Below are 26,532 nucleotides of genomic sequence, written 5' to 3'. Positions count from 1 at the left end.
TCCATAATGGCGCTCGCCAGTTCTAGTGTTCTCGTGATAGAAGGAGCTCCCAAGATTGGCTGCCGCCAGTGTCTCTGCTCCCAGGGTGAGCTCCAGTCACCTGCTGCCTCTCTGGGAGGCTCTCCAAGATCAGCAGGTGGGTCTGGCCCAGGCTCCTTTCAAATTACTGCTTCTGCCGTTGGGTCCTGGAGTGCGTGAGGTTTTGTGTGCATCCTTTAAGAGTGGAGTCTGTGTTTCCCACAGCCCTCTGGCTCTCCTGGAGGTAAGCCTTGGTGGCCTTCAAAGCCAAACATTCTGGGGGCTTGTCTTCCCAGGGCAGGACCCCCAGGCTGGGGAGCCTGATGTGGGGCTTGGACCCCTCACTCCTCGTGGAGAGCCTCTGCAGTTGTCATTTTCCTCCTGTTTGTGGGTTGCCTACCTGGGGCGGGGGGGTGGTGGATTGGACTATATGGGGTCTCGGCCCCTCCTGCCTATGTCATTGTGGTTCCTTCTTTTTATCTTTAGTTGCTGATGATCTTTTCTGCTAGATTCTGGTCTTTCTCATCAGTAGTTGCTCTGTGAATTGTTGTAATTTTGGTGTGCTCCTGGGAGGAGGTGAACTCAGGGTCTTCCTACCCTGTCATCTTGGCCATGTCCTCTGACAGTCTATCTCTCAATAAACGAAAAGCCAATTGGGTATAATTGGATATAATAGCTCCCCCTCCTTTATCATTGATTTTGATAATGAGAATGTCTTTATATATCATATAATAATTTTGATCAGTTGTATAAAATATATGAATCTGTGTGAATATCACGTAGAGGCATGTGTACTGAATTCTTTCTTGCCATTTTTAGGCTCTGCATTAACACGTTATATTTCACCATCAGTGTTCCTTATGTTTCCATCTTTATTTGAAGATTGGTTGTGGGTGAAGAATAAACAATATTTAAGAATGAAAATGAAAACAACGTAAAATGGCTAAAACCACTAGGTGATGAACGGCTGGGGGACTAGGTGTGAGCATGTGCCTCTAATCACCGTGTGATGTGTTCTTGGAAGCTCTCACGCTGCTCGTTAATAAACAGAAAATGTCTAAATAATTATTTTATGTGTTGCTTTTTTACAAATGGCAATTGGAACAGATGCCATCACTGCCTTTTTTTTTTGATGTGAATGAGCTTCTGGAGGTCATAGGGTTTTGTAAACCCGTGAGAGGAGAATTCCACTTTAGTTGATCCTTAGGGTCCCTTTCCGTATTTTATTAAAATCCTAGAAAATAAATCATAATACTTTGTAAACTGGGAGGCTCAAGTCTGCACTGTCGTCTACTGTGTTACCCAAGAGTTACACATCAGGGGTAAAGTGTAGGCTTGAAATCAGGCCGCGCTGAGTTGGAGTCTGGATTCTTCTCTCGTTAGCTGTGCGACTTTACACAAGTTTCTCAGTTTCTCTGAGCTGTGCTCAGCTTACGCAAAGAAGAAGGACAGGCCCAGTAACCACCTAATAGGCTTATTGTCAGGACTTAGCATCCATTAAACAAATGCTTATTAAGCTACTGCTATGTGCCAGGCACACTCTAGGGACTAAGGGAACAATGGTCTGCCCTCATGAAGCTTACATTCTAGCAGTGGAGATAGATTAAAAACACAAATTTAGAAAAAATGTTAACGTTAAGGGTTACGAATAAAAATGAAGCAAGAGGAGAGGTTAGGCGCCCTTTGGGATGGGGTGAACCCAGGAGGCCTTTCTGAGGAGGCGACGCTGGAGCAGAAACTGAGGAAGTGAGGACATGAATGTGAAAGTGTGAGGACGGGGTTCCAGGCAGAGGACACAGCCACAGCAAAGGCCCTGAGGTGCAAGCAGCTGGGGTGTGTTTGAGCGACGGTAAGGATCCGTGAGCTGGAACCAAGCCACAGAGGGGGAGAGCAGGAGAAACCGAAGCAGGATTTGTTTCAAGGCGGTCAGAGGTCTGGTGCCAGAACAAATAGGACCTTGTAGGTCATGAAAACAATTTTGGGTTTCATTGTACATGTGATATAAAGTCCTAAAACCATCTCAAGAAGAGGAATGCACAAATCCGACAGATTTCTGAAAGGATTCTTCTGGCTTCTGTGTAGCAAAGAGATTTCAGGGGCACGGGTGGAAGTGACCCGGGTGAGGGATGACAGCGGTTGGTCCAGGGTGTGAGTGATGGAGAGGGGGAGGCGTGGTTGGATTTGGTGCATTTTTGAAAGTAGCGTCTATAGGATTGGATGTGGATTGTGATAAACAGATTCAACAACGATTACTTCTGTGTCTTTGTCCGGAGCACCTGGATTGGGGTTCTGCAGACTTAAATTCGGAAGATGGGGTAGGGCAATTTAAGTGTGTCAGGGGTGGCAGAGAAACCCAGAGTTCCACCTTGGCATCGTTGACCTCGAGACTCCTATTAGCCATCCATTGGGAAATGCCAAGTAGGCTGGTGGAATCGTGAGATTGGAAACCAGCAACGTGGAAAAACACAAATACTTTGCTTTTCCCTGGTTCCATCCCATGAACTGGGGATAAATCTCATAACTGGGAAATGAGCTTTTCTTAACTGTTTTAGGGTCATTGGGAATCTACAGCCATTGCTGTTAACTCTTATCTTATAAGATGTTCTTTGCTTTGCGATGTGGTGTGGTAGTTAAGAGCGGGGGCTTTTGGACTTTAACAGATGAGAGTTTTTGGATTGTCTGCAACCTAATGGCTTCACCAAGGTATTCCATCTTTACGTTTGCATTTGCTCATTTATTAGATGGGGCTATAATGCCTGTTTCTAGGACTGCCATGTAGGCTTGTGAATTTCATGCCTTGCCCATGGGTCCCTGGCTGAGGGGGCTTGTGGAGCCTGAAATCCCGACCACGCTCTGCTCCCCAAGCCTCATACCTCTATGTAGGGCCGTGCATTCCCGGAGGAAGGAACCTTTTCATTCATCCAAGGACTCCATTTGCTTGCCAAGCCCTGTATCCTTTCACAGGATTCTTGTGAGGATCATTAGAGATAATGCACGCAAAGCGTTAGGCAGAGCCCCTGGGGCGAAGCTATTTCATTTTATTTTGGGATGGGGAGGCATGGCTGCCACCCACTGAAGGAAATACACGAAGCGGTAGAAAGACTCGGGTCAGAACATGCCTTCAGTGTTTCTCCTGGATTCTGAAGACGATCCTGCCGAGGCTTTGGTTTCTGGAAGCTTGATTTCTTCCTGCCTCGTTTCTCTTGCTTTTAACTTACTTTCTCAGCTTTGACTTCTCGTCTGCCTGGCTTTTCCACCCGCCACTTGCACCTCCCTTCTCTGGTTGCCCCTGGACCGGATGCCCCGCACATCTGGCCCCTGGCCCTCTTGGGTCTTTGGTCCTGTTCGCCCCTCTGAACACATCTGCTACGTGCAGGGCCTGGGATGGACCATGTCAGCCCTGCCGATTCTGGCTCCTGGTCCTGGTCCTGCATCCCATCAGCCTGGCCCCGCAGATCCTCTTGCTTCGTAGCCTGTTCTTTATTTGGAAGCCTTTTAAACGAGGGGACTTGGCAGGGGAGAGGGAGGCACTTGACAGAAGTCTCACAGGAGAGTGTTAAAGACTTAGGGTGCTCTGATTCCCAGGAGTACTTTTTTCCCTCTGGAACTTCGGAGCAGCTCCCATCCCGTTCGCTGGCGTCTGTGTTGTCTCCTAATGTTAGGACTCGAGCTAAGCCTGATTTTCACAGCCCTGCCAGCCTGAGCCCAGCCCCTTTTCACTGTACTTTCTGAATTTGCCCCATATTAGCAAACTTTTCTTTCCAGAAGGGGGCCTTCTCTTGGCCTCCCTGGGACGGCTAAGAACTCAGAGTCTCCGGCCTCCGATGGTTGATCAGAGGAGCCAGCGGCTGTGTCTGCTGCCTTGTGCCCCGCAGACGCAGACACAGCCCGGTTCCTGCTGTCAGCTCTGTCAGAGGGGTGACAATCCGCTGTTCTTCCCAACCACACACAGGGCTGGGTTCGGGCCCTGATTGTCAGGCCGATGATGAGAAGGCAGACTTTGGGAGGCAGGTTGAGGGAGAGTCCTGGGGAACCTGCCATCCTGTGACTGCGGCGTGGGGATCCTTTCTCACGGGCACGTCTGTACTCACTGCACAGAAGGACCATGTGCTGCAGGTCCTGGGATGGTGGGTCCTGGGGAAAGAAACTGATCAACACCATTCTTTAGCAAATATATCTGCCCCCCAGAGTGTGGAATCCCTTTGATATAGATTCTCTTCTTGGGTTTCTTTTCCAGCAGCCTTTCTGCCACCCCCTCTCCCCGCCCCGGGGCAGGTAAGGGGGAGGCACGTACTCTCTAGGAATGGGGTGGGAGTGGGGCTGGAGGGGATAAGACACGGGGGAAGTCCCATCACCCAGGAAGGGAAAATACGCTTTTCCAATGAGGGGAGGTTGTTATAAGGGGAGAAGAACAAGCACACAGAAGGGGAGGAGTCAAGAGGTCATTATTCTGGCCCCTCCCTATGTTGGGGTCAAGCACTCCGGATTAGGAGCGGGAGTAGAGGCTAGAGGAATGGAGACACTTAGATACTCGGGGTGAATCCTAGCGCTCAGCGTTTCCACCTCATCTTAGGGTGTAGCCTTAGGAAACAGGTCCTATAGAGAAGCCCAGAGCCCAGCCTCACGCCAGCGCAGCCTGGGGCTGCCCGGGGCAGCTGACTGGGAACAGCCGAGGGAGGCGTCTAGGTACGTGGGCCTGAAATAGCGCCCCCTACAGCCCACAGCCCGCAAATAGGGCCTGGAGGGTCCAGAGGTTCTCATGGTCCGGCAGACCTGAGGAGGCGCAGGGCCTGGGACCAGGAAGAGGCAGCTCGAGCCGTAGGTGTCTGCTGGATGCCCCCGTAGGACCCTGCTGACCTGGGGGCCCACCCAGCCCGGCTCAGCTCTGAGCAGCAGAGACCAGCACGGGGCTCCGAGGTCGAGCCCAGGACTTTCCGGGGGACAGCCTTCCCCGGAAGCTGCCTCCCTGCCCCCGTGGTAAGGATGCACACACGTCCTCCTCGCCTAGATGCTGCCTTATAAAGGGGCTGGTGGGGGAGACTCATTGTGCTGGAAGAGACCGTTCTCATGGGAGCTTGGACCTTGAATTGAGTGAATATTTAAGCCAGAGACTTTTAAAAAACCTGAAAAGACCCAGTCACCTTGAACCGTTTTGCACGTCTGAATCCAGCCTTAATCCTAACACTTTTTTTTTTTTTTTTTTTTTTAAGGAACAAACCATCTTTTTTTTTTTTTTTAATTTATTTATTTATTTTTGGCTGTGTTGGGTCTTCGTTTCTGTGCGAGGGCTTTCTCTAGTTGCTGCAAGCGGGGGCCACTCTTCATCGCAGTGTGCGGGCCTCTCACTATCGCGGCCTCTCTTGTTGCAGAGCACAGGCTCCAGACGCGCAGGCTCAGTAGCTGTGGCACACGGGCTTAGCCGCTCCGCGGCATGTGGGATCTTCCCAGACCAGGGCTCGAACCCGTGTCCCCTGCATTGGCAGGCAGATTCTCAACCACTGCGCCACCAGGGAAGCCCTTCCTCACTCACTTTTATGGTGACTGCCTTTCCTTCCCATGCTCTGCCAAACACGAAACTGCCGTGTGTCCCATCTTGCCTTGGAGGAGCTTGTCATTTTTAAAAAAATTCAGCTCACCTGGTTACCTTGCAACGTCCACTCCCTGATGGGCTCACGAAAAGTTTTGATTTAACAGATTTTTGTTGTCAGGGTGGAAGCTACATTTCCTGGCAGTGTCTTCATCCTAAATGGAAGCAGCGTTCTGGTGGTGGATACATAGATTTTATTTGTTCCCCTTATTCTCTAGTCCTTCCATCAACGGGTGGGCTGGGTTCCCATTTCCCTCCTGTGGTTTGTATCAGAGGCTCGTGAGAAATAGAATATACGTCTCCTCTGTGGGTTGTATTTTTCTCATCAGGCATCCCTAATCAATATTCATCTAAGGGAAAAGGAAAACCCCTTTTTAGAGGCTTTATGTGGTCATTTACTAACTTTATGAAGTGGGGAACAAAAAGGTATGGGTTAGTACCTTTTCTTTTTAAAAGAAATCATGTTTTATTATAAAAGTAATTCATGAACAAAATAGAGAGTTAAAAAATGCAGAAGGGCTTCCCTGGTGGCGCAGTGGTTGGGAATCTGCCTGTCAATGCAGGGGACACGGGTTCAAGCCCTGGTCTGGGAAGATCCCACATGCCGCGGAGCAACTGGGCCCGTGAGCCACAACTACTGAGCCTGCGCGTCTGGAGCCTGTGCTCCGCAACAAGAGAGGCCACGATGGTGAGAGGCCCGCGCACCGCGATGAAGAGTGGCCCCCGCTTGCTGCAACTAGAGAAAGCCCTTGCACAGAAACGAAGACCCAACATAGCAATCAATCAATCAATCAATCAATCAGTCTTTAAAAAAAAAATGCAGAAAGATAAAAAAAAATAAAGAAATAAAAACCACCCATAATCCCATCAGCCAAAGAAACCATGACTCATATTTTATCGAATTTCTCCCTGTCATTTTTCTATGAGTGTATCTATGTTGGTTTGTATATATCAGTATACATGCCCCCAAATTTGTGTGTTTTGTTTAAATAAGCTAGTTTCAAAAAGGTGTGTTTTTCTGTGGGTTGAGTACTATGGCACTCATGAAATGCCGATATGTTATTCATGTTTGTCTGGTAAAGATGCCACAATGTATGGCATTTTTTTCAGTTTACTGTTAGGGCTGGATTCCTTCTTGCAGCTACTTTACACGAACAGCCAGGACAGGTGCGTATATGTGATTCTAATGGAATGTGATTCATTTCAGAAAAGACCAGTTGTTGATTCCTTGTGCTGAGGTCCCCTCTTCCCCATGTAACTTTTGTCCCTTTCCATTTTTTTCAACCCATCCTCAGGTTTAGAGCAAACCGAAAGAAGGAAACTCTATGATCGTCTCAGTATGTTTTATTTTCTTCCTTTTCCAGAAAGTATTTTGGAGAAAAAATTGGACTGTACTTTGCCTGGCTGGGATTATATACGTCCTTCCTCATCCCGTCATCCGTCATCGGGGTCGTCGTGTTTCTTTATGGATGTGCAACGATCGAGGAAGATATTCCCAGGTGAGTTGGTTTTAACGGAAAAGGCTCAGTTCCCACGTGTCAGTCGTTTGGAGTTTCACCCCAGTTGCAAGTACATTGTACATTTCAGACGCCTCCTTCCAAAGCCTCACCCTCTGTCCTTCTCCTTCCCGCTTTCCTTACCACACAGCAGGTCACTTGTCACTTCCCTCTTGAGAGGTCTGGGAGCAACAGATTCTGGGAACAGCTCAGAGCCACGCTGGGTGTGGTCACTTCCTTTCCTGGTCAGGCTCTTCTCCAGGACCAGGGTCTGATTGGGCAGGGTCTGATAACTGATGAAAAAGAAATCATGCCTGAGAAAAGCTTTTTTTTCCCCTCAATTTCATGACTTTTTCCCTTTGGTTTCCCAGATGACCCAAGGCAGGAAGTGTTGAGTGGTATTGGATAGAGATGGCATCTATGTGGTCAAACGCTGCTGGGATAAAATGCTGTGAGGCTGTCTGCAGAAGCAGGCAGCTCTGGAGCTGAGGAAGCCTCAGCTCTGGCTCAGGATGTCAGAGACTGCAGGAGGTGACAGGCCCCGTAGCGGGGCTCTTGGGGATCCAAGACATGGAACAAAGGCTGATCCTGATGGAGAAGAGAGATCCTACAAAGAAAATAGGGACTTAAAAAGAGCATCCTTTAGGACTGAATGTGTTACATAGTAGCTATGTGACTGGGTACCTCACTCCCTGACTCTTGGTTTCCTTGGCTGTGAAATGGTGATAATAACACCTACTTCATGGTGGTGTTGTGAGGACTCAAGTAGACAGCGTCTGGCACACAGCAAAGTATTAATAAATTATTGTTGAATGAATCAACGTATGTGGAAATAGAGTTTGAGACACTTAGCCAATATTTAGATTTTAAATCTCTTGCCATCTCCAGAACTGGCTTTGCAAACTGAAGCATTCTTTATGCATTTTACATTTTTTTTTTCTTTGGCCATGCCTCGAGCCATGCGGGATCTTAGTTCCCCGATCAGGGACTGAACCCGGGCCACCTGCAGTGGAAGCGGGGAGTCTTAACCACTGGACTGCCAGGGAATTCCCTTATTTGTGTATTTTAATACTCTTTCAGTTGCAAGTGATAGAAATGCATATGTACTAATGTACTAATGTACTAACTAATGTACGCAAAAAAAGGGAATTTATCCTCAGGGTTTCGGGGGGGCCCTCAGGGGACCCAGTGGCAGGCACGTGGCTAGCCCAAGGGACTATGGAAATAGCGACTCCTTCTGTTTACGGCCTGTCTCTGATTCTTTCTAGTATTTATTTGTTTCACTGCAGAGTTTCTCCATTGGATGTAAACACTACTGCTTGTAGCTCATGGGTGTCATACCTTAGAGCTTTATACTCGATTGGTCCCAAGTGAAAAAGTCCTATTGACTCCTTTTGGCTTAGGTAGAGGCTCTGGGTCAGCCAGTCGTGGCTTTGGGGCAGGATGACACTGTGCCAGCAGGGATGTTCCCTCAGTAGCCCGGGGGATGGGGACACTGGGCAGCCTGCGGGTGTCCTCGACAGTTGGGGGTAGGGATGGGGGAAGTCGGGGCCACCCTGAAGAAACGGGCAAGAGCTGTGCTCTTTGAGGAAAGCGTATCCACCAGTGGCAGGAACCAGGCGATCTTCCATTATGTCACTCTATAGAAAAGCTCTTGCAAATTAGGGACACTGGAGATGGCCGTGTCAGTAGTTAGAATAAAGCTCAATACCTTGGTATGAGAGACAAGGGTTTGGATATGTTTGTGTATAAAAACTCTGGTGTCATCCGTTCAGGGTTCGGGACTGGCATTCTGGGACCTTTGTCACAAGAGCTATGTTTTCCGGGCTCTGCCTTCCGCAGCACGAGGGAAGAACGAATACTTAGCAAGTTCCTGGTCTTAGTTGTACCAGGCATGGTGCTAGGTGGTTTCTGTGTGCTGTTTCTTTGATCCTGTAGAGATCAGTGTTGTCAACAGTAGGTATTCTCACCTCAGAGAGACGGAGACATGGATGCTACCGGAGGTCACTTGTCCAACTTCAGCAATGAATAATTGTCAGGGTGGGATTTGAGTTCCACCTGCTCCAAGGTCTTTGCTTTTTCCAGTAAACGGTGCAGTCTTCCTGAGGGCTCTTACCCTCCTCTGCAGCCCAGGTGCTCCAACTGGCCCCACCTGGTTCAGTCTCAGAAAAAAATGGCTCAGCTGCCCAGTTGTGATCCCTGGGGAGCGGGGCCTCAGGTTGATCCCAGCTGAGGACTCCATACCACGCACCTCGGACCAACTCAGCGCGGCGGGTAGGGCATCTGTGTGCTGGTTTACATCAGGACTTAGAACTTGTGCCCTGGTTCTCCACACAGGAATGCATGTGACAGTGACCACTGCGGCTGGAAATGACCATGGTCTACACAAGCTGCAAAGTCATTTATCTGTGCACATGCATGGACACTCATATATGTGCAGGTTTAGATGCATGTAAAATGTGATCATTATCATTGCAGACATCCTGGAGTGTGTGACGTTTTACGTACTGTGGATAGCAGCCCATTAATGGATTATAGAATCAATTTAATCGTTACCTTTTAAATGAACTAGAATAAGGTAGGACAGAGTAGAATGAAATATAATATTAGTAGTCATCACGAGAAGGAAGTATCAGAATTGTTTCATGACTGTTAATTTAGTGATATAAGTGTTTTTGTAGGGAGTGGGTACGTGTATACTCGCATACTGGAATCTGTGGTAAATTTTTTTTAAACTGTTTTTTAACTTTCTATAACAAAAAAGTTTGAAATTGGCTGTTACAAAATTTGAAATTTTGGTTGCCAGTTTTTCAGAGTCGGGTGTGGCAAATCAGGAAGGTGTAAATAGAAAAACTTAAGCATACTATGAAGAAGTTTTTGAGAACTGCTCCTTAATCATAATTGTGTGTCTGTCAAAAGTCCAAGCTCTACACCTGACGAAAACTCACAAACTACCAATCCTCATCAACAGAGGAATAGCCTCTAAGTCCCAATACTGAATCCAAACGAATTCGTACTCTTCTGGGGTCTGTGTCTATCAGCCACTCCTAAGCACGATTAAAAACTTGCACTCTTCCTGGGATTATTTTAAAGGTTTCTCATTTTGGCATTAAGCCTGGAATTTAGTATCTGTGTATCACTTTAAAAAATGCTTTATTTTGAAAACAATGTAGATTCACAGGAGGTGGTAAAGATAGTGCAGAGGGCCCAGGGTACCCTTCATCCAGTTTCCGCCAGTGATTATGTCTTATATAACTACAGTACAGTATCAAAACCAGAAAATTTACATCATGTGGAACTTTAAATGGTAGCTTTTATCGCCAAGAACTTTGTTATGTGAGACACAAGCGTCACTTGTAAATAATAATTCCATATGTGCACGATACATCTATAGAACCTTCCTTGACTTAGCAAGGGGTTGTTTGCATTTGTTCTCCGTTTGCTTACACGCATAGGAAAGACTGGAGCATTTTTTTAAAGCTGATTAATCTAAACCATATTTTCAAAAATTGGTTAGTTTAGATCTGAGACCTTAATAGCAGATGTTCTGTCTGAACTTCCTGAATATTTGCCTCCCTTTGTGGCTAGTACAACCCTGTGTCACCTGACCTGTGAGCAGTGGGTCACTCATTGAGAACACCACCCACTCTGGGCTCTTGGTTCACCTGATGGTCAGCCCATTAATCAACCTTCTTCTGCTTCGTAGAGAAAATGATAGATTGAAGAAATACACCATTGCATTTATAGCCACTGCTACTTCGAGCTAGGAATCTGTGGTTAATGCAGCTAGTGAATGACCCAGACCTGACTTCAATTCTAGGGGAGCTTCCCCCATCTTTCAGCTTGTCTAGAGGCAGCCTCTTTCAGAGACTACAAAGTCCTTTTAATGTCATCCTAAGGCAGAATTTCCCCAGAATTCTGTTCAAATTGCTTGCATCAAAACCCCCAAAAGATGAAAAAAAAACCCCAACCCAATACACATAGAGCATTCTGACTTCAAACTTAAAAGAGGTGAGGAGTATCCATGTACCCTGGCTGCCATTTTGTACAAATGATTGGCAGTTGACTGCATTCTAATTTTAAAACCAATAATGTACACAGCCCTTAAGTTTCAAAGTGCGCCAAGTTGGTGGCTAATACTGTTTTACTCCTGACCTTTTAGCAGTGACTAGTTTTGACTGAGATTAGGTGTTCTAGGATTCCCGCCCCCTCTTCTATGTGTAAAAAAAAAAAAAACCCTCTGCCGCAAAGATATGAGAAGAACTCATGTCTTCTCAGAAATGGCTTAGAAGCAAAGCTCTTTACTAGACTTTGTGCAGGCCCACTGTTTTCCACGTGAGTCTGTTTTCTAAGAGGTACTCTCCTCTCCCAAAGCAGCAGCTCCTCCACCAGGCAGCCAACATGTGTCTGACCCAGAAGACTTAAAATAAACCTTACTCTCCGGTTACCAACAAGCGCATGCCCAGGTGAAGCTAGCACGGCTGAACTTACTATTAAGAAATTACTATCCAATATTGTCGATGTGAGCGAGTCGCCGCTGTTGACACTTGCCAATGGAGAGCTTAGCGGCAAGTCAGTGGAGGAACTGGGATTTATCCTCGGAGACCTAGAGTTTCCATTCTCTCACACAGAAGGCCTTCCCTGCCGTGGCTCATTAAAAACAAGCCTGAAAGCTGGGACTTGACAGACAGTGACAGCCCTCGGTGAAACCTTTCGACTGCTTAGCGATGGGGAGCTAGACGCAGGCGTCCTGCCAACTTCTGGGTTTCATCTAATCCCGGGCTTCAGCGCCCAGGTACCAGCTCCCTCCTCCGGCAGCGGCCTCCGACGGTACCGTGCTCGGTAGCGCCCTCTGCTGCCTGTTTCCGGAGGAAACCCAGCTGTGGTTTCAGCCTGGGATCCCCTGCGGCCCCATCACTGTGGCTCCAGCTGCTCTGTGAGAACAGCCAGTGCTTCATTTTCATGAAATTGCCAGTTCTCCACCCTTTTCCCCAAAACCATGAGCTTAGCCATTTACCCATCCCCCAGGGGGAATATTACACACCAGAGTGATGAGTTCATTCATTTTCCTACCAGAATGTAGTGTGGAGGGTTACTGGGGAAGCCAGTTAGGGCCGAGAATACTTCGGTTCTTATTTGCAAGCACTCTGATGAGCCTAAATTTATTGGGTCCAGCTAATCACCTAACGAATGAATGGAATTTCAAATATATTCGTGAGTCCTGTAATAGAAATACACTGAAAATAGGTGAGAATATAGGTGATGGTTATTTGACTAGTTCTTCGTTCTCCAAGTATCTTGGAATCTAGACTTTGGAAGAATTTACCTTATTCTTCTGGCCTCCCTCATCCCACTTCATGGTTATGATAATTCTTTTTTTTTTCTTTTTGCTTTAAAAAAAATTTTTTTTTTATTTTTTAGAATTGTTATTGGAGTATAGTTGCTTTACAATGTTGTGTTAGTTTCTGCTGTACAGCAAAATGAATCAGTTATATATATACATATATCCCCTCTTTTTTGGATTTCCTTCCCATTTAGGTCACCACAGAGCACTGAGTAGAGTTCCCTGTGCTATACAACAGGTTCTCATTAGTTGTCTATTTTATACATAGTATCAATAGTGTATATATGTCAATCCTAATCCCCCAATTCATCCCACCCCCCCCCTTTCCCCCTTGGTATCCATATATTTGTTCTCTAGGTCTGTGATAACTCTTATTAAGTTGAGGTTACCAATCCCCTTTCTACAAACGGTCACATGGCTGATGCACTTAGAAATGGGCTTCCAGCCACCTGACTCCATTCTTTTTCACATGGCTTCTCCTTCCAGAGGAAGGAATTGTGTTGGTTCAGCTGCACACTCGTGTTTGTTCCTCTGTGTGACCAGCCTTATTCACTGATGAGACAGCCCATGCTTGAATGAGGACAATGGAATCTAACCTCCGATGGGTGATTTATTCACAATTGTTGATGCGCCCCACCAGCCCCGTAGACTCAGCACATCTTGAATGGACTTTATGTGGCATTGTCCAATGAACAGCATCTCTGATAGATGGTCACTAACTTTCTGTTGGGCCACTTATAGTGACAGGGGGCTCCATACCTCCAAAGGTAGCCCATTCATTTTTTAAGACAAGATATAAGAATAAATAACACTTCCGAAGGGAAGAATCCAATTCCAACTCTCTAACACACCTCGCTGTTGGAGTTGATAAGCTCAACCAGGGATTCGGAAGTGGGAGCTGTTCTGGGGGTGATGGGCTTGGGAAGGGTCCTGCTGGAGCCCCCCTGACCCAGCAGTCTCTGTCTTCTGCAGCAAAGAGATGTGTGACCAACAGAATGCCTTCACCATGTGTCCCCTGTGTGACAAGTCCTGTGACTACTGGAACCTCAGCTCAGCCTGTGGAACGGCACAGGCCAGCCACCTGTTTGACAACCCTGCCACTGTCTTCTTCTCCATCTTCATGGCTCTGTGGGGTAAGTTGTCACCATGAGACTTGCTTCTATAGGCGGGTACCTTTAAATGGGTACAGTGACCGAGCTCTAAAGCCCATATCCTTCGGTTTACTTCCTTAGTATTTGGTCCTTATATCTTAAGAAGCATTTTAGGGACAATAGATTTTTCTCCTTTACTCATACATGTGAATAGAACTAAGAATATCCTCCGTGGCTTTATATATATATTTTTTAAAGAGATAGAGTAATGGGAATCTGGTATTAATCTCATGTAGGATTTATTCGGAGATTGAACCCATGCGTGCTTTGGAAACCCCTAACACACTCAGAGGCACCTCCAGGTACATCTCCTAAGACATGGAAAGTCCTAGATGTCATTTGGTGTCACACTCAGAGTGGTGGGGTGACTGCCACAGTCACGGAGTTAGCTGGGGGTAAAGGTGGGCCCAGACCTGGTCTCTTGCCTCCACACTCAGTGCAATTCCCGGGACAAGGCGAGTGTAGACTGCAGAGATTTTACTTAATGCCAGAGGGATGTTTTCAATATTCCCACCAAAGGGATCTGTGAAGGAAGGAACAAATAGTTCCTTCATTTTCCTCCTCCTCCCTTCCCCCCAGAGTCCTGGGGTAATAAACTTTCTCTGGGCCACAGCTATCTGACTATAAGCACATGCATGCACACGTGTACACACACACACTTCTATTCTTACAAACTGGGATAACCTGGAATAACCACCCCGTGGTCACTGAACATTTCTAAGAAGACACACCCACGGGCATTAAGGAAGGGACCAAGGGGATACGTTGCAGCCCGTTGGGAGTAGCAGCCTGCCTTTCACTCATCTATCCAGTGCGGGCCCTCATCTCTCCCATCGGATGACAGACCGGCAGGGCCACTGTCCTGCTGCAGAAGCTGCCGGGTTTATCCCTGATTCCAGGGGGCCTGGAGGACACACCAGGACGGGGCCGTGAGTCACACGTCCCGGGAGTGTGAGCAGGAGAGAGGCGAGGTCTGTTCTAGCACCGCTGCCAGAACTCGTCCCAGTGGCCTCTGTCCCCTGCGGGCACCTCTGCGTGGGTGGAGACGGAACCGAGCTGGAAAGATTCCCGTGAGACCAGGCCACCGAGGAAGGTGTCCAGCAGGGACCCTGTTCTCCCAGGGAGAATGACCACTGCCCAGGAGTGTGGGCAGTGTCAGCCCACAAAACAGGGGCAGGGAGTCGGAGGACATGGCACTTGTGGCCGTGTAGCTCTGGAACTGTTCACAGGAAGGGTCAGGAGAACAAACTGAAGTTGCAGCTTGTGGCCTAGGCGGTGCCAGGAGGCTCTGTGCCTGCTTCTCCAAAGGCGGCGTCTTGTAATCACCCCAAATCCATTTGAACTGATTGGAGTGCAAAATACACACTCATGCTTTGATAGGCTGCACCCCTCATTCCCATGAATCTGTCTGGCAGATAGTACTGTGATTGAGCAGCTGAAGCTTACTAACTCTGGTCCACAATCCCTCAAGACCTCTCCTGGGATGCGTGATTCCTTGTCGTGGGGAAACTTGGTTTTCAGCTGTACCTTCCCCCTTTCAAACCCCAGCAACTGCCCCTTTTCTCTCCTCGATGGATGAATAGATACCTTCCACCCCTTCTGAGGTCCGAGACCGTTTCACCACCCCCCAGCTCCCCTCTCTTCCTCTCACATAGCAGCAGTGCAGGGAAAGCAAATGCGGTGGGATTGTGTCAGCGCTTCCTGGCTTAGGGTTTGGTTTTGTTATTTTAACAGCCTTGCTGTGTGTTTTATGCGATTGTGTATTTGGTTACAGCAGCCAACAGCCTCTAGGCATGGCTGCCTACAAATTACAATTAAAAATAATGGTAATGCCTCTCATTACATGATTATTATGATCAGTGGTACTGTGCTGGGTGGGCCTGGGCCAGGGCCCAAGCCTGCCAGGAAGAAGGCGTGATTCTCCACGGAGAGAGAGCGATGGGGCTGCTGGTGGGGCGGGAACAGGGGTCCCTGAGACGGGTCAGCAGGACCCGGGACCAGTGGAGCAGTCAGGCCCAGCTCCTCCGGACTTCTGGCTTCAGACTCCAGGGAACTTTGGAAAGAGGGTGAAGCCCTATTGAAAAGTAGGGAAGGGAGAAGTAAAGGGACGAGGTTAAGGGCAGTGACTTCAGGGTCAGGCAGTCCTAACGGTGGGTCCCAGTCCCGCCCTGGGCCAGCCAGCGTGGCCGGCCCCGTGTCACTGGCGTCAGCCCTCGTAGCCGAGGTGCTGAGCAGCCTGGGACGGGCTCAACCTTGGAGCTTCCCGGTCGTCGTCTCTCAAGCGGGTGCAGTAATACCTGCACCCCAGTGTTCTCGTGACCGTCAGTGGGGCGAGTGTGCAAAGCCCTCCGAGTGGTTCCTGGCCGTGATTCCCACTGGGAGCTGTGAGCTGCTCTCCGTCGTCACGACGGTCCTCCGTGTCCCCGTGACTCCCCCTCGGTGACTCTGTTGCCCCGTCCTCTGTTCCCAGTGTGACTTCTCTCCTTCACGGAGACCTCGGTCTGTGTGCAGAGCCCTCCTCGGCACTGAGGACAGCGCAGGAAAAGGAGGGGCGCCCTCCTTGTTCGGAGACCATCCCCAGGCCAAGGCCAGGGTCGGGAGGTGGGGCACCCACCCGACAAAGTCTCAGATCCCAGGGAGAAAAGATACAGAACCGTGTACCACGATGTAGCTAGTAGCCAGCATAGCGCCAAGTGAAACAAATGATAGCTTTTAGGAACCGTACGTTCAGCCAGCAGGTGGGTGTTTGTTTTGCTCAGCCCGGTGCTGTTCCCAGGTGAACAGAGGCAGGTACGAGCCGAAGAAGAGTTTGCGGTCCTGTTAGCACGCTGCAGCCCTGAGTGGCAGCCGACAGTCCAGTGCGGCAGGTAGTGGAGGGCGCCCAGGCTCTTACCAGGGGTGCTGTAGACAGGTAGGGGTGGCCTCGGGGACTGCCACGCCCCCTCCTCTTCCAGGGCACCAGGTCTCAGGGTGTTAGGAGTGCAGAGGAGCGGGCGCCTGGGAGGCTGATCGTGTGGGCCTTGGTCAGGAATGGAGGAGGGCAGCACTGGAGCGTAGCGGGGGAGAGGGGACAGCTTGCACAGGCTGGGGACGAAGAGGGCAGCGGGGCGGCGCCCTCATCAGCGCGGGTGTGAGGGGTGTGCTGACAATCGGCGGGAGTAGATGTGGACAGGTGGGCGGGGCCAGATACCCAAGGTCCCTGTATCCAGGGGGAAGAATCCAGACAGTAGGGACCCACTGCAAGTTTGGGGGTCTGTGTTGGGATCCTCCCTCTCCCTGCCCCTCTGCACTGCCCACATGCCATTGCCCTTCAAGACTCAGCCCAGGGGGCTCCCCTGGTGGCGCAGTGGTTGAGAATCCGCCTGCCAATGCAGGGGACACGGGTTCGAGCCCTGGTCTGGGAAGATCCCACATGCCGCGGAGCAACTGGGCCCGTGAGCCACAGCTACTGAGGCTGCGCGTCTGGAGCCTGTGCTCCGCAACAAGAGAGGCCGCGATAGTGAGAGGCCCGCGCACCGCGATGAAGAGTGGCCCCCGCTTGCCACAACTGGAGAAAGCCCTCGCACAGAAACGAAGACCCAACACAGCCATAAATAAATAAATTAAAAAAAAAAAAAAAAGCTCAGATGCTCTGGCAGCTGGCACCCTCTCTTCTGCATGCCCACAGCCTTTTATCTGCGTCATTCTTAAGGCCCTGATCACATTACACCTTGTACTGTAGTTATGTAAAATCTCTTCTCATAGACTAAACAACTTGAGAGCAAAATCCACATCGGATTTACCTAATCTTCCTCACGATGTCTAGAACATTGTTTTGTATATTGCAGGTACCTTAGGTCTAGTTTTTTTGTTTTTTGTTTTTTTTTGGTTGGGAATTCATTCAAGCTTGCTCAAATAATAAGAGATTATAAGAAAGTAAGAAGCAAGCTCCTGGATGCAGGAAATTAAATATAGCCAGGCCCCTAGGCAACTGGAGCAGGAGGAGCAATCAGAAACCTCTCTCCTTCTTTCACGTGCTGCATGGTTTGTCCCATTTCTGCTTCTCTTTGTGTCTCTTAGTTTCAGTTTTCAAAAGACAGAATCCGATTGGCCCATGATAGGGCTCTGGATCAGGTGTCCAATCCTGGCATAAGAAGCCATGGCTGTAGAGCAGAGGGGGCTGGTTCTTTCTGGAGCATGTTGGGCTGCCCTTCAAGGGCTGTGGTTGGAGAAGGCAGGCTAACCAATGTGTGGGGATGGTAGGCATTCAACGAGTATTTGCCAAACAAATGGAAGAACGAATGAATGGCACTTTGGGGAGATGAGTCTTCCAGCCGCATGTGGGCTGGGGGGCGGGGACACTGAGACCCTGGACTCAGGTAGAACTACTCGGAGATGTTACATAACCTCAGAATGAGGTGATTTGGGCCCAGAGAAAGGAAGTTGTGCTGGGGACAGAAAGATGGAGAAAAAAGTGAGAGTGCTCAGGAAGGTGCAGGAAGAGGGAACGTATAGGGAAGACGAGGTTTGTCAAAAAAGACTACAAACCATCAAACCCTTCCATTCTTACTTCCTTTATCCTTCCGTTCTTCCTTCATTTATTGAGATCAGTGTTTACCCTTTTCTTATAACCTAGAAATAAGGAAAAGGGTGTGTGTGTGTGTGTGTGTGTGTGTGTGTCTCCCTTTAAATATATCTCTTGGGTTCTCCTGGATGTGGAGTATTTTGAGTTGTCCCAGCTAGAAGCTGGGGTTGGGGAAGGGAATCAATGCTTTAAAGAAAGTCCCTAAATTTGAAATTTATAAGTTTATCCTCCCTTGGTGAACCCTGAGGGTGCTCAAAATCAATAGAATTTTTTTCCTTTCTTTTTTAAGCTACCATGTTTCTCGAAAACTGGAAGAGATTACAGATGCGACTGGGCTACTTCTGGGATCTGACTGGCGTAGAAGAGGAAGAAGTGAGTTCTCCTTGCGTCTTTGCTTTGCTTTGCCCCTGGAAATAGATTGTCTTGAGTGAAATAACCGCTTACATTTGCCATCATGGCAACCAGTCACCTGCCGAGTCTCGCTGTGGCCCCCTTTCCTAGCTTGGCTCCACGGGCCAAGCCAGGGTTGGTAGGCACTGAGGCCAAGAGTTGAAATCCTTTCTCTTCTCTTGAGCTGTAAGACTTTGGACTTGATGGGTAGCCAGATGTCCTTGTGACCCTCTCTGGGAAAAAATGGCATGAGAAGCAAGCCTCGTGGTGACCTCGAGGTTTAACTCAACATTCTTCCACCTCCCGTCTTGTTGGTGCTCGAGAGCGTGAAGCCAGAGAATGTGACGCAGAGCACGGACGTGTCTGGATGCTTCTGTGAGCCTGCTGAGGGTCAGGGGGAGGCATGGGTGCTGGGTCTCAGTTGCCCTGATGCTTATGGAGGAAGAAAGAACCACTGATCCAGTGCCCTGTCAGCCAGGAGAGCATGTGTGAAACAGGAGCGTGAGCTAAGGGGAAAGGGTAGGTTCTTCCAGAGTCTAGTTGTATGGACAGATGATTTTAAAGGATGAAACAAATTGACCTTCCCTCGGGGCTCCTTTGAGAACTAGGGCTCCCTTTGATGTCGGCGAGTTGACGATGGCCAGTGTGGGCCCAGCTGCTCAGTTATCTTTTCCCACACGCTGCCGTTGCCTGAACAGCGACCGTGACTATCGAATAGGGGCTCCCGATGCTGTGGGCAATGTCGATGAGATGCTGGGGACAGTGTCCAGAAGGACCAGGAGGTGCCCCCAGTTGCCTGAGTACCGTGCGCATAGGCTGGCTGAGAGCATATGGCAGCTGCGCGGGGAGCAGACCTCTTCTGTATTCTCCCTCATTCACTGATGTGCCTCTCCTTGGTCTCGGGACCTCTGGCGTTGTGACCCTGATGCTTTGTGACCAAGCTAGTGAAATCCCCAGTTTAGTCCTGTTCTCAAGGCTGTGTGGCTCCCTTGTCTGTGATGTGACATCCTCTCCTCTCCTTAAAGCTCCAAGTCGTCAGCTTGCCCTTGAGCAGGTGGGCATTCCATGACCATGGATTGAATTCACACATTCACTCCATCCCAGTCCTGTGCGTTAAGCGGATACCCAGAGGCTCACAGCATCACGGATTCCGTGGCAAATGAGAGAATGTACATATGAATTCTGACTTCAGAGACGATACACGTTAGTTGGGAAGATAAGCAACGGAGAATAATAAAGGCAGTTGCATTTCTTGGGGAAAGATGGCCAAAGTAGCGCTTCCAATGGAAAGAGCTGTCGAAGTTGGACCGTGTGGGTGATTTTGTCCTATTGGTTCGAGTTGATTCTGGGGAGAAAGAGAGAGAGGAGAGAGGAGAGAGCTGTGGCTGGGTGTGGGGAGGTGGTGGGCGTACAGGTCCTCCTCTCCTACAGCAGGGCCTAGGAGGTCTCCAGGGAAGAGAAGAAGAAGCAGCCTGGCATCCAAGCCTGTGTGGGGACAGAAACAAGCTAAGTGTGTCTTCTGAGTAGCGCTGAGGAGGCCAGCAGGTCTGCCTGTGAAAGAGGAAGTGTAAACACACTCACACAGAGAAAGGCATCCGTTATGACTCAGTGCCCTTGAAATCTCAGTCCCTGGCAGGAGTGGGATGCTAAGCCATTTTGGTTTCTGCAGCCAGGTTTCCTGTTTCCTGTTTAACCCGGTGAGCCATGGTCACTTCCTGGGAGGGGCGTGATTTCAGTAACAACTGTGCAGGCTGAGAGAGAGGCCTGGCCAAGCCTGGGTTCACCCCCGGCGCAAAGAGCTGCCGGGCTCTCTGTGTGAGGTTACTGGGGGCGGGGCAGTTCTGCAGCATCGAGGATGTGCCCCCCGTGTGCAAGCCCAGGGCCAGGTGTGGTTGAGAGGAGGGAGGGCAGCTGCGTTTTTCCTTCCATGTGTTTAGATTTTGGACTCGGATATTAAGCACGCTTTAAATTGAGTTAAATCTGAACATGCACATCAGGCGCCTCCTGTGGACCAGGTTTTGGTTTGGGACGTGGAACTCCCTCAGGCGTAGTCTCTGAGCATCTCCAAAGGGTTGCATTCAACTAAGGGGTTGTCTGGTCTCTGAATAATTAGAATACAACGGTGAGTTGGAGAGAAATTCCTTCCGGTCTAAAAAATGTTTCGTTTTGTTTTTTTTTTTTAATCAGGGTTTTGAAGACTGGTTGAATTTTAATGGGCAGCAAAGGGAGGAATGGGTGCCCACAGGAGGAAACAGCCGACAGGAGCCTTGATCCAGGGACGCTCAGGGTGTGGCTCAGAGTCGGCGGGATACCTGGAAGGTCTAGCTGGCTGCAGGGAACAGGGGTTGGGCTGCAGTCGGGGGCAGAGCAACAAATGCAGGCTGGTGGCTGGGCCAGGCAGGGTCCCGATTGCTGGTCTGTATCTCCTTAGGTCACGGGAAGGCACGGAGGGCAGGATTGGAAGGCATCTGTGACTTGCCCTAGGCCTTAAATGAAGTGTTGGGGACAGATACAGCCTACATTCAAATGGGGAGCAACAGGATGGCAGACGCCACCTGGGCTTCGGGGAGGAGGTTGCAGGGGTCCTTGAAGGTCATGATGAGAACTTTTTTTTCTGTTTTAACCAGATGTTGTCTCCAAGTCTCAGGGATGCTGCCACGGCCAGCTGCCTGTAACCCTCAGACAGCCTTCTTGCCTGTGGTCTTCGCTAGGAAGCAGCCCCTCGGGAGTGGGGGCAGGGTGCTAACTCACACGGGGACCAGAGCCACCCACCCTCTGTCCCTCCCGCCTGGGGTGCGCGCACCACGCGGGACGCCAAGGAAAGCAGCAGGGGCGGGGCTCAAAGCGGGGAGGAGGGGAAGGGGGCTGGAGAACCCACCTCCTGGGGCAGCAGCCCCTGGCCCAGGGGCCTCCCTGTGGAACCGGCTGGGATGGCCCGAGAGACCCCTTTGAAGCCCGTCGAAGGAGGCCTGCCAGACCTCAGCAATCTTCGCTCTGAGATGGGACGGCCTTCAGCTCCGTGGCCTCTCTTGCCCGGTTACCTGCTGCACTCAGGCCCCACATGTCCCTGGGACCCCTCAGAGAGGGTGGTCTTGACACAGACGTCCTCCCATCCCTCCCTCTCCCGCCCCTGTCTACCACGTCAGGCTTAGCTGCCCTTAACAGCTTCCTGTCACATAGGACGCAAAATGCCTTGCCTTCTCCCTGGCACATGGTGGTGTGTTCCTCCTCCCAGCCCTTCCCGCCTCGCGGGCCTGCGCTCTCTCCTGGGCTCCTTCCAGGCTTTGCCCTGGCTCTTCCCTCTGCCCGGAAGGCTCCAGTCTCCACCTGCCCTAACCTTTCTTAGCTTTTCCATCCCAGCCAGAACGTTGCCCTCCTCCGGCTGGCCTTCCCTCAGTCCCCCTCCTGAAGCAGCCGGCCTGACATTCCTTCTGTCGTGCTTATCCCCACCTGCTGGTTTCTTATCTGTGGGTTTGTTTGCTTACCGTCACCTTCCTCCACTTTGGAGATAAGCTCCTTGTTCGTAGCCTCAGAGCCTGAAAAAGAGCTCCCAAGAGCTCGGAACGCAGTAGATGCTTGATAACTCTTTGCTGGAGACGTTTGTTGACTGGATCTCCGGGTTTACCTCTGGAGGTCAGCGAAGGCTGGTCCTGAGCTGGCCTGGGGCCTTCTTTCAGGCCAGCTCCTGAGGGGAGCATCCAGGTGGAAGTAGCTTTGCGAAATATTTCCCAGAGTCTTGGTGGGAGGGGTTATGTATTTGTGATGATTCGGCATCAGACCCCATCCAGGGAGGCCGTGTTTAAGGCTGGGTATATTGGAGCAACCCTCGCAGGGTCCAGATTCTGCTCTGGCCAGGAGCTCATTTGTCCAGGTCCCTGCCTTTGAGGAATCCTGTGACCTCACCCAACCTTCTTGGCTGCGAGCAGCGAGATCCTTGTCTGACCTGCTTCAGTTGGAAAGCAGAGCAGCCTGACACTCTGCTTTGAGAGCCTCGGACTCCTGTCCGTGTGCCAAGAGCTCTCAGCTTGTTCTAAACAGATGAGGAGGGTCTGAACTGGGGCCCAGAGTGCGGTGAAGTGGGCCACAGCCACCACCAGAGGGATGTGAGGACACTCCTCTACGTGATGTCACGTCTTTGGAAAGTCAGGGGCAGGTCGGGAGCACCCTACAGTCAGTAGGGAAGGCCCCTCAGCTCCTTTGCCGAGGATGACAAGATAGACGCAATTTTCGCTTGAAGGGCTTTAGAATCCAGAGGATGGTACAAAAAGACACGGCTTTAGTTCTGTAGTTAAAATCTTCCACAGGAATAATATAGAAGAAAAGCAACCAAATTTCAGAGACCATGGAGGAAAATGTCACAGCACATTTCTCCAAGTATTTCTGCAGGAGGTTAATTGTTGGAGGCGGAAGAAGTTTTGTGGGACGTGGTGGGTTGAAGAAGATTCAGCAGGTGTCTTTACAGGAGAACTTCTCAGAGCTTTTATTAGGCTCACTGTGACTCTCAGGTGACACGTTGTATGGTATTTTCCAATCTGTTAGACCCTGGAATCCTTTTTTAGCTGAAACCCTCCTGGCACACACATTAGGAAATGCTGCGTTGGAGGATGGATGAAGGGGAGAGACAAAATGAAGTGAACTTCGCAAGCGTTTAGAGATTTCTGTGTTCTCCCCGTGGTGCCAATTACTGCGAGAAACAAAATAATGGAGACCAGGTAGTGGATTCTTATCTTAGGATCAAAAGATTCCCACATGCAAAACAACTAGGAAATAATAAAAGAAGATTACGTAATCAAGAACTACGTGTTGTGTAAGCTATAAAACTCTAGAATATTTGAGAGGGGGAGATGCCGCCAGCCGTGTTTTCAGCAGGCAGAGAAGGTCCCATCTCCGAGGGTGGGACTGCATCGTGGAGCCCGGGTGATGGTGGACAGCCTTCACAACTCTGGAGTGGCTCCTCCTCTGTTGTACTGGTTATTCTTACTAGTCACGTGCATAGGTTCTCCCCTCCAGCATCATGGCACGTCTCGGGAAAGCCAGAGACAGGTCAGGAGCCTAGCTTGTTGGCTTTCAGAATCTCCGAGGCGTGAGCAGTGATGAGGGAATGTGTGTTCTCTGTGTCCGCTGGGAGCCGGCTCCGGAATCCCTGCCTGGGAGTTCTCGGAAAATGATGCAGGAATGTGAAGTCCTCACGCTGGTAGATATTAGTCCTTGGAAGCTGCAGGGAAGACGCACCAGTGTGGCCAGGTGTACACTGTTAAGTTCTCTTTGAAGTGAGTCACGCATCTTCCTGCCGCAGCATCTGCCTTGATGGGACCGTGGTCCTTCTGATGAGCCAGGCCCTCTTTCCCATGCCTGGTGACTCACTATCCAGGTTTACATCGCTGAGTGTCCCTGTGCTGTCTCTTGAGCATCAGTGTACTTGCCAATGAGTTACTCACCAAGGCTGAATAGGAAACAGGTCCAGGCAAGGGAGTTTTAAGATTCCCTCTGGGCACCTTCAACTTTGATGTTTACTGGCGGCCGTTTTTAGCTTGCAGAAGAATGGCGCAGGGAAGACGTTTGGTCCTTGCCCGAACTCCCAGCTGTGGGGCACATCTGTTTCTCCAGCTGGGATTTGGCTCATTGCAACTTAAAGTTGAGGCCTGAGGATAGATAGTGGGATGACCAGAGGCAGCCCCGGGCCTTTGGTCCAACTGCTGTGTGCAGCACGGGGCAGCTCTTTGTATCAGCTCCTAGTTTAACGCTTCCTCTCTCCTTTCTCAACACTGGCGCCGCCCCCAGGAACGTGCTCAGGTTTGGTCTTCAGTGTGGTAACAAGTGTTGTGTGTCCCCCTCTCCCGCCACACTGTGTCCCCGGTCTCGACGCCTCGTGGTTGTTGTGCGTAGTGTGGCAGCCCTTGTCCCACAGCATCTGACCCCACGATCTGGCTCACTGTCCTTGTGGTGTCTGGTCACACCCCGCGGGCCGAGGTGGCCCTCCGCCTGTTGACTAACCGCTCTGTGACTCTGGGTTTTAGGAGCACTCCCGGCCTGAGTATGAAGCCAAAGTCCGGGAGAAAATGCGGAGGGAGAGCGACAAGTCTCTGGTCCAGAAATTGGGAACCGGTGGGACTGCGGATGAGGTAAGACGCTGGCGCCTGGTGCTTGCCTTCCTTTTTATTTCTTAAGATCCTATTGTCATTTCACTGGGAATGCCTTCGCGGATGGAGACTGGGCTGTGAGAAGGGCTGACAGCGGTGGGACGGGATGGAAAGAGAGCATGGCATCTCTCGTTGTCCCGTGGGCAGAGGTTGTGGGGAGCAGTCTTCTGCCATGACCTGATTTGTCTCTCCTTCCCGGGTGGTGATGTCTGGATGAAATGGGAGAGCAGGTCGGAAAAGAAAGAAACCGTTTCAGGCCTGGGTTTCTGGACTCTCATCACCTACAATCGAATAGCAATAGCAACCACCGCCAGACCAACCAGCGCAACGACAGCTAACCTTTATTCAGTCCTTGCTGCGGGCCAGGCACTGTTCTCAGCGCATTGTATCATCTTATTCTCGAAATAAATTTATGAGGCTGGTGCAGTTTTTCTGTAAATGAAAACTAATGACGAAAGTTACGTCCACAGCTTAAGTCGTTGACCGGAGGTCACCCAGACAGTGAATGGTGGGTGGATCTGGGATCCCAACCCAGGTGAGTCTCTGACAGTCTGGGCATCTAACCGCTATGCAGGGATAAATCGAGAAATGGCCCTTAGGGCTGGCAGAGGCACATCCATGCCTGTATTTGCCTGAGCTGCTCATACACTCTTCCTCACATTTCATTGTCTCTGGATGGGCCTCCAAAGTACGGAGGTGATTGTGAGTCGTATTTCTGAGTTTCATGGTGGCATTCAGACATTGAAACAGAGCTTCAGGATCTGTGCTGCGATCTGTAAATACTCGCAGTGCCTGTGAGGTGGGGGGCTCCTCTTTGGCACCGCCGGTCTCCTCTGAGTGCCACCCTTTTTTGAAACCAAGAGTGTGTGTGTGTGTGTGTTGATGTCTTTCCTAATCTGGTTCCTGAAAAAATTCAACGAGATCGACAATCTGTTGTTTTTACACGTGTCTTTTCTCCATCTTGGATTCGAATTAAAATTTCATTTAATTTTACATTCTTTAAGTTGGAACCATTCATGTTAACATGCAAATTTATTCAAGCACCAATACGGAGAATGTGGTGTTTTTAAGCCCAGAATACTAGCTGTCTTTCTTTCTTTCTTTCTTTCTTTTTTTTTTTTCCCTTTAAGAAAGCAGGACTTAGAAGAGAAAGGGGGTGGCTGTCTAAGTTATTATTTCCCTAGAAAAAAGTAAGTCCAAGACCGCCAATTATTTGGGGAAAAAAATGAATTCATTCTTAGGAAAGAGTAATCATCACCACCACCCTCATCAGAAAGCAAACATATTGTGTCCTGTCAGGTTTGGCAATCCTATGCAACCTTCTTTCTCCACCCCAGGGCCATACACAATGGATAATTTTATGGAAATCACATGTAACTTTTAATGACCGCTGCCTCATTTAATTTTAATTCCATAGACGGGAATGCCGAGGAGCTGGAATTGTGTACACTGAGGCTGTGGTTCTGATATAAACACTGCTTGGATATATATGCACGATAGGTCAGATAACTTTCAGGAACCATGAATAATTGAAAAACATCTGAATGCATTATGAATGATACATATGTTTATGTGTTAGCATTCAACATCTATTTTCATTACACTGTTGAGAATGTAAAGCTCAAAGCATCTAATGCCTTATAGGCATTGGGGGGAAAATGACCTTCCCAAATGAGCGGTGTAAGATAAAAATGGCCTGGAATTTGATTGTCAGCGTCCTTCTTGTGTTCCCTCCATCCTCTTAATATTGGAAATGCTTCTGTTCTTGCTGTAAATCTAGCCAAGGGTGGGAGATGAAGGGAGGAGCACATGTTGCTGTCTGATGGGAGGGCTGCTTCTCTT

General features: G+C 49.6%; 1 protein-coding gene across 3 annotated transcripts in view; it reads left to right on the top strand.

Annotated features, from left to right (window-relative positions):
* The window catches only part of ANO2 (anoctamin 2), a 344,349-nt gene that overhangs the window by 152,740 nt on the left and 165,077 nt on the right, over positions 1–26,532 (top strand). For all 3 annotated transcript variants that reach the window (XM_036865660.1, XM_036865658.1, XM_036865659.1), the window contains 4 exons: positions 6,970–7,104; positions 13,418–13,578; positions 18,450–18,532; positions 24,568–24,672. In XM_036865660.1, the coding sequence (XP_036721555.1) occupies positions 6,970–7,104; positions 13,418–13,578; positions 18,450–18,532; positions 24,568–24,672 (484 nt within the window). The remainder of the gene's footprint in view (positions 1–6,969; positions 7,105–13,417; positions 13,579–18,449; positions 18,533–24,567; positions 24,673–26,532) is intronic.

Source organism: Balaenoptera musculus, chromosome 10 (genome assembly GCF_009873245.2).
Source record: "Balaenoptera musculus isolate JJ_BM4_2016_0621 chromosome 10, mBalMus1.pri.v3, whole genome shotgun sequence".
In the NCBI taxonomy this organism is placed as follows: Eukaryota; Metazoa; Chordata; class Mammalia; order Artiodactyla; family Balaenopteridae; genus Balaenoptera; species Balaenoptera musculus.
This window is presented reverse-complemented; position numbering and strand designations above follow the sequence as displayed.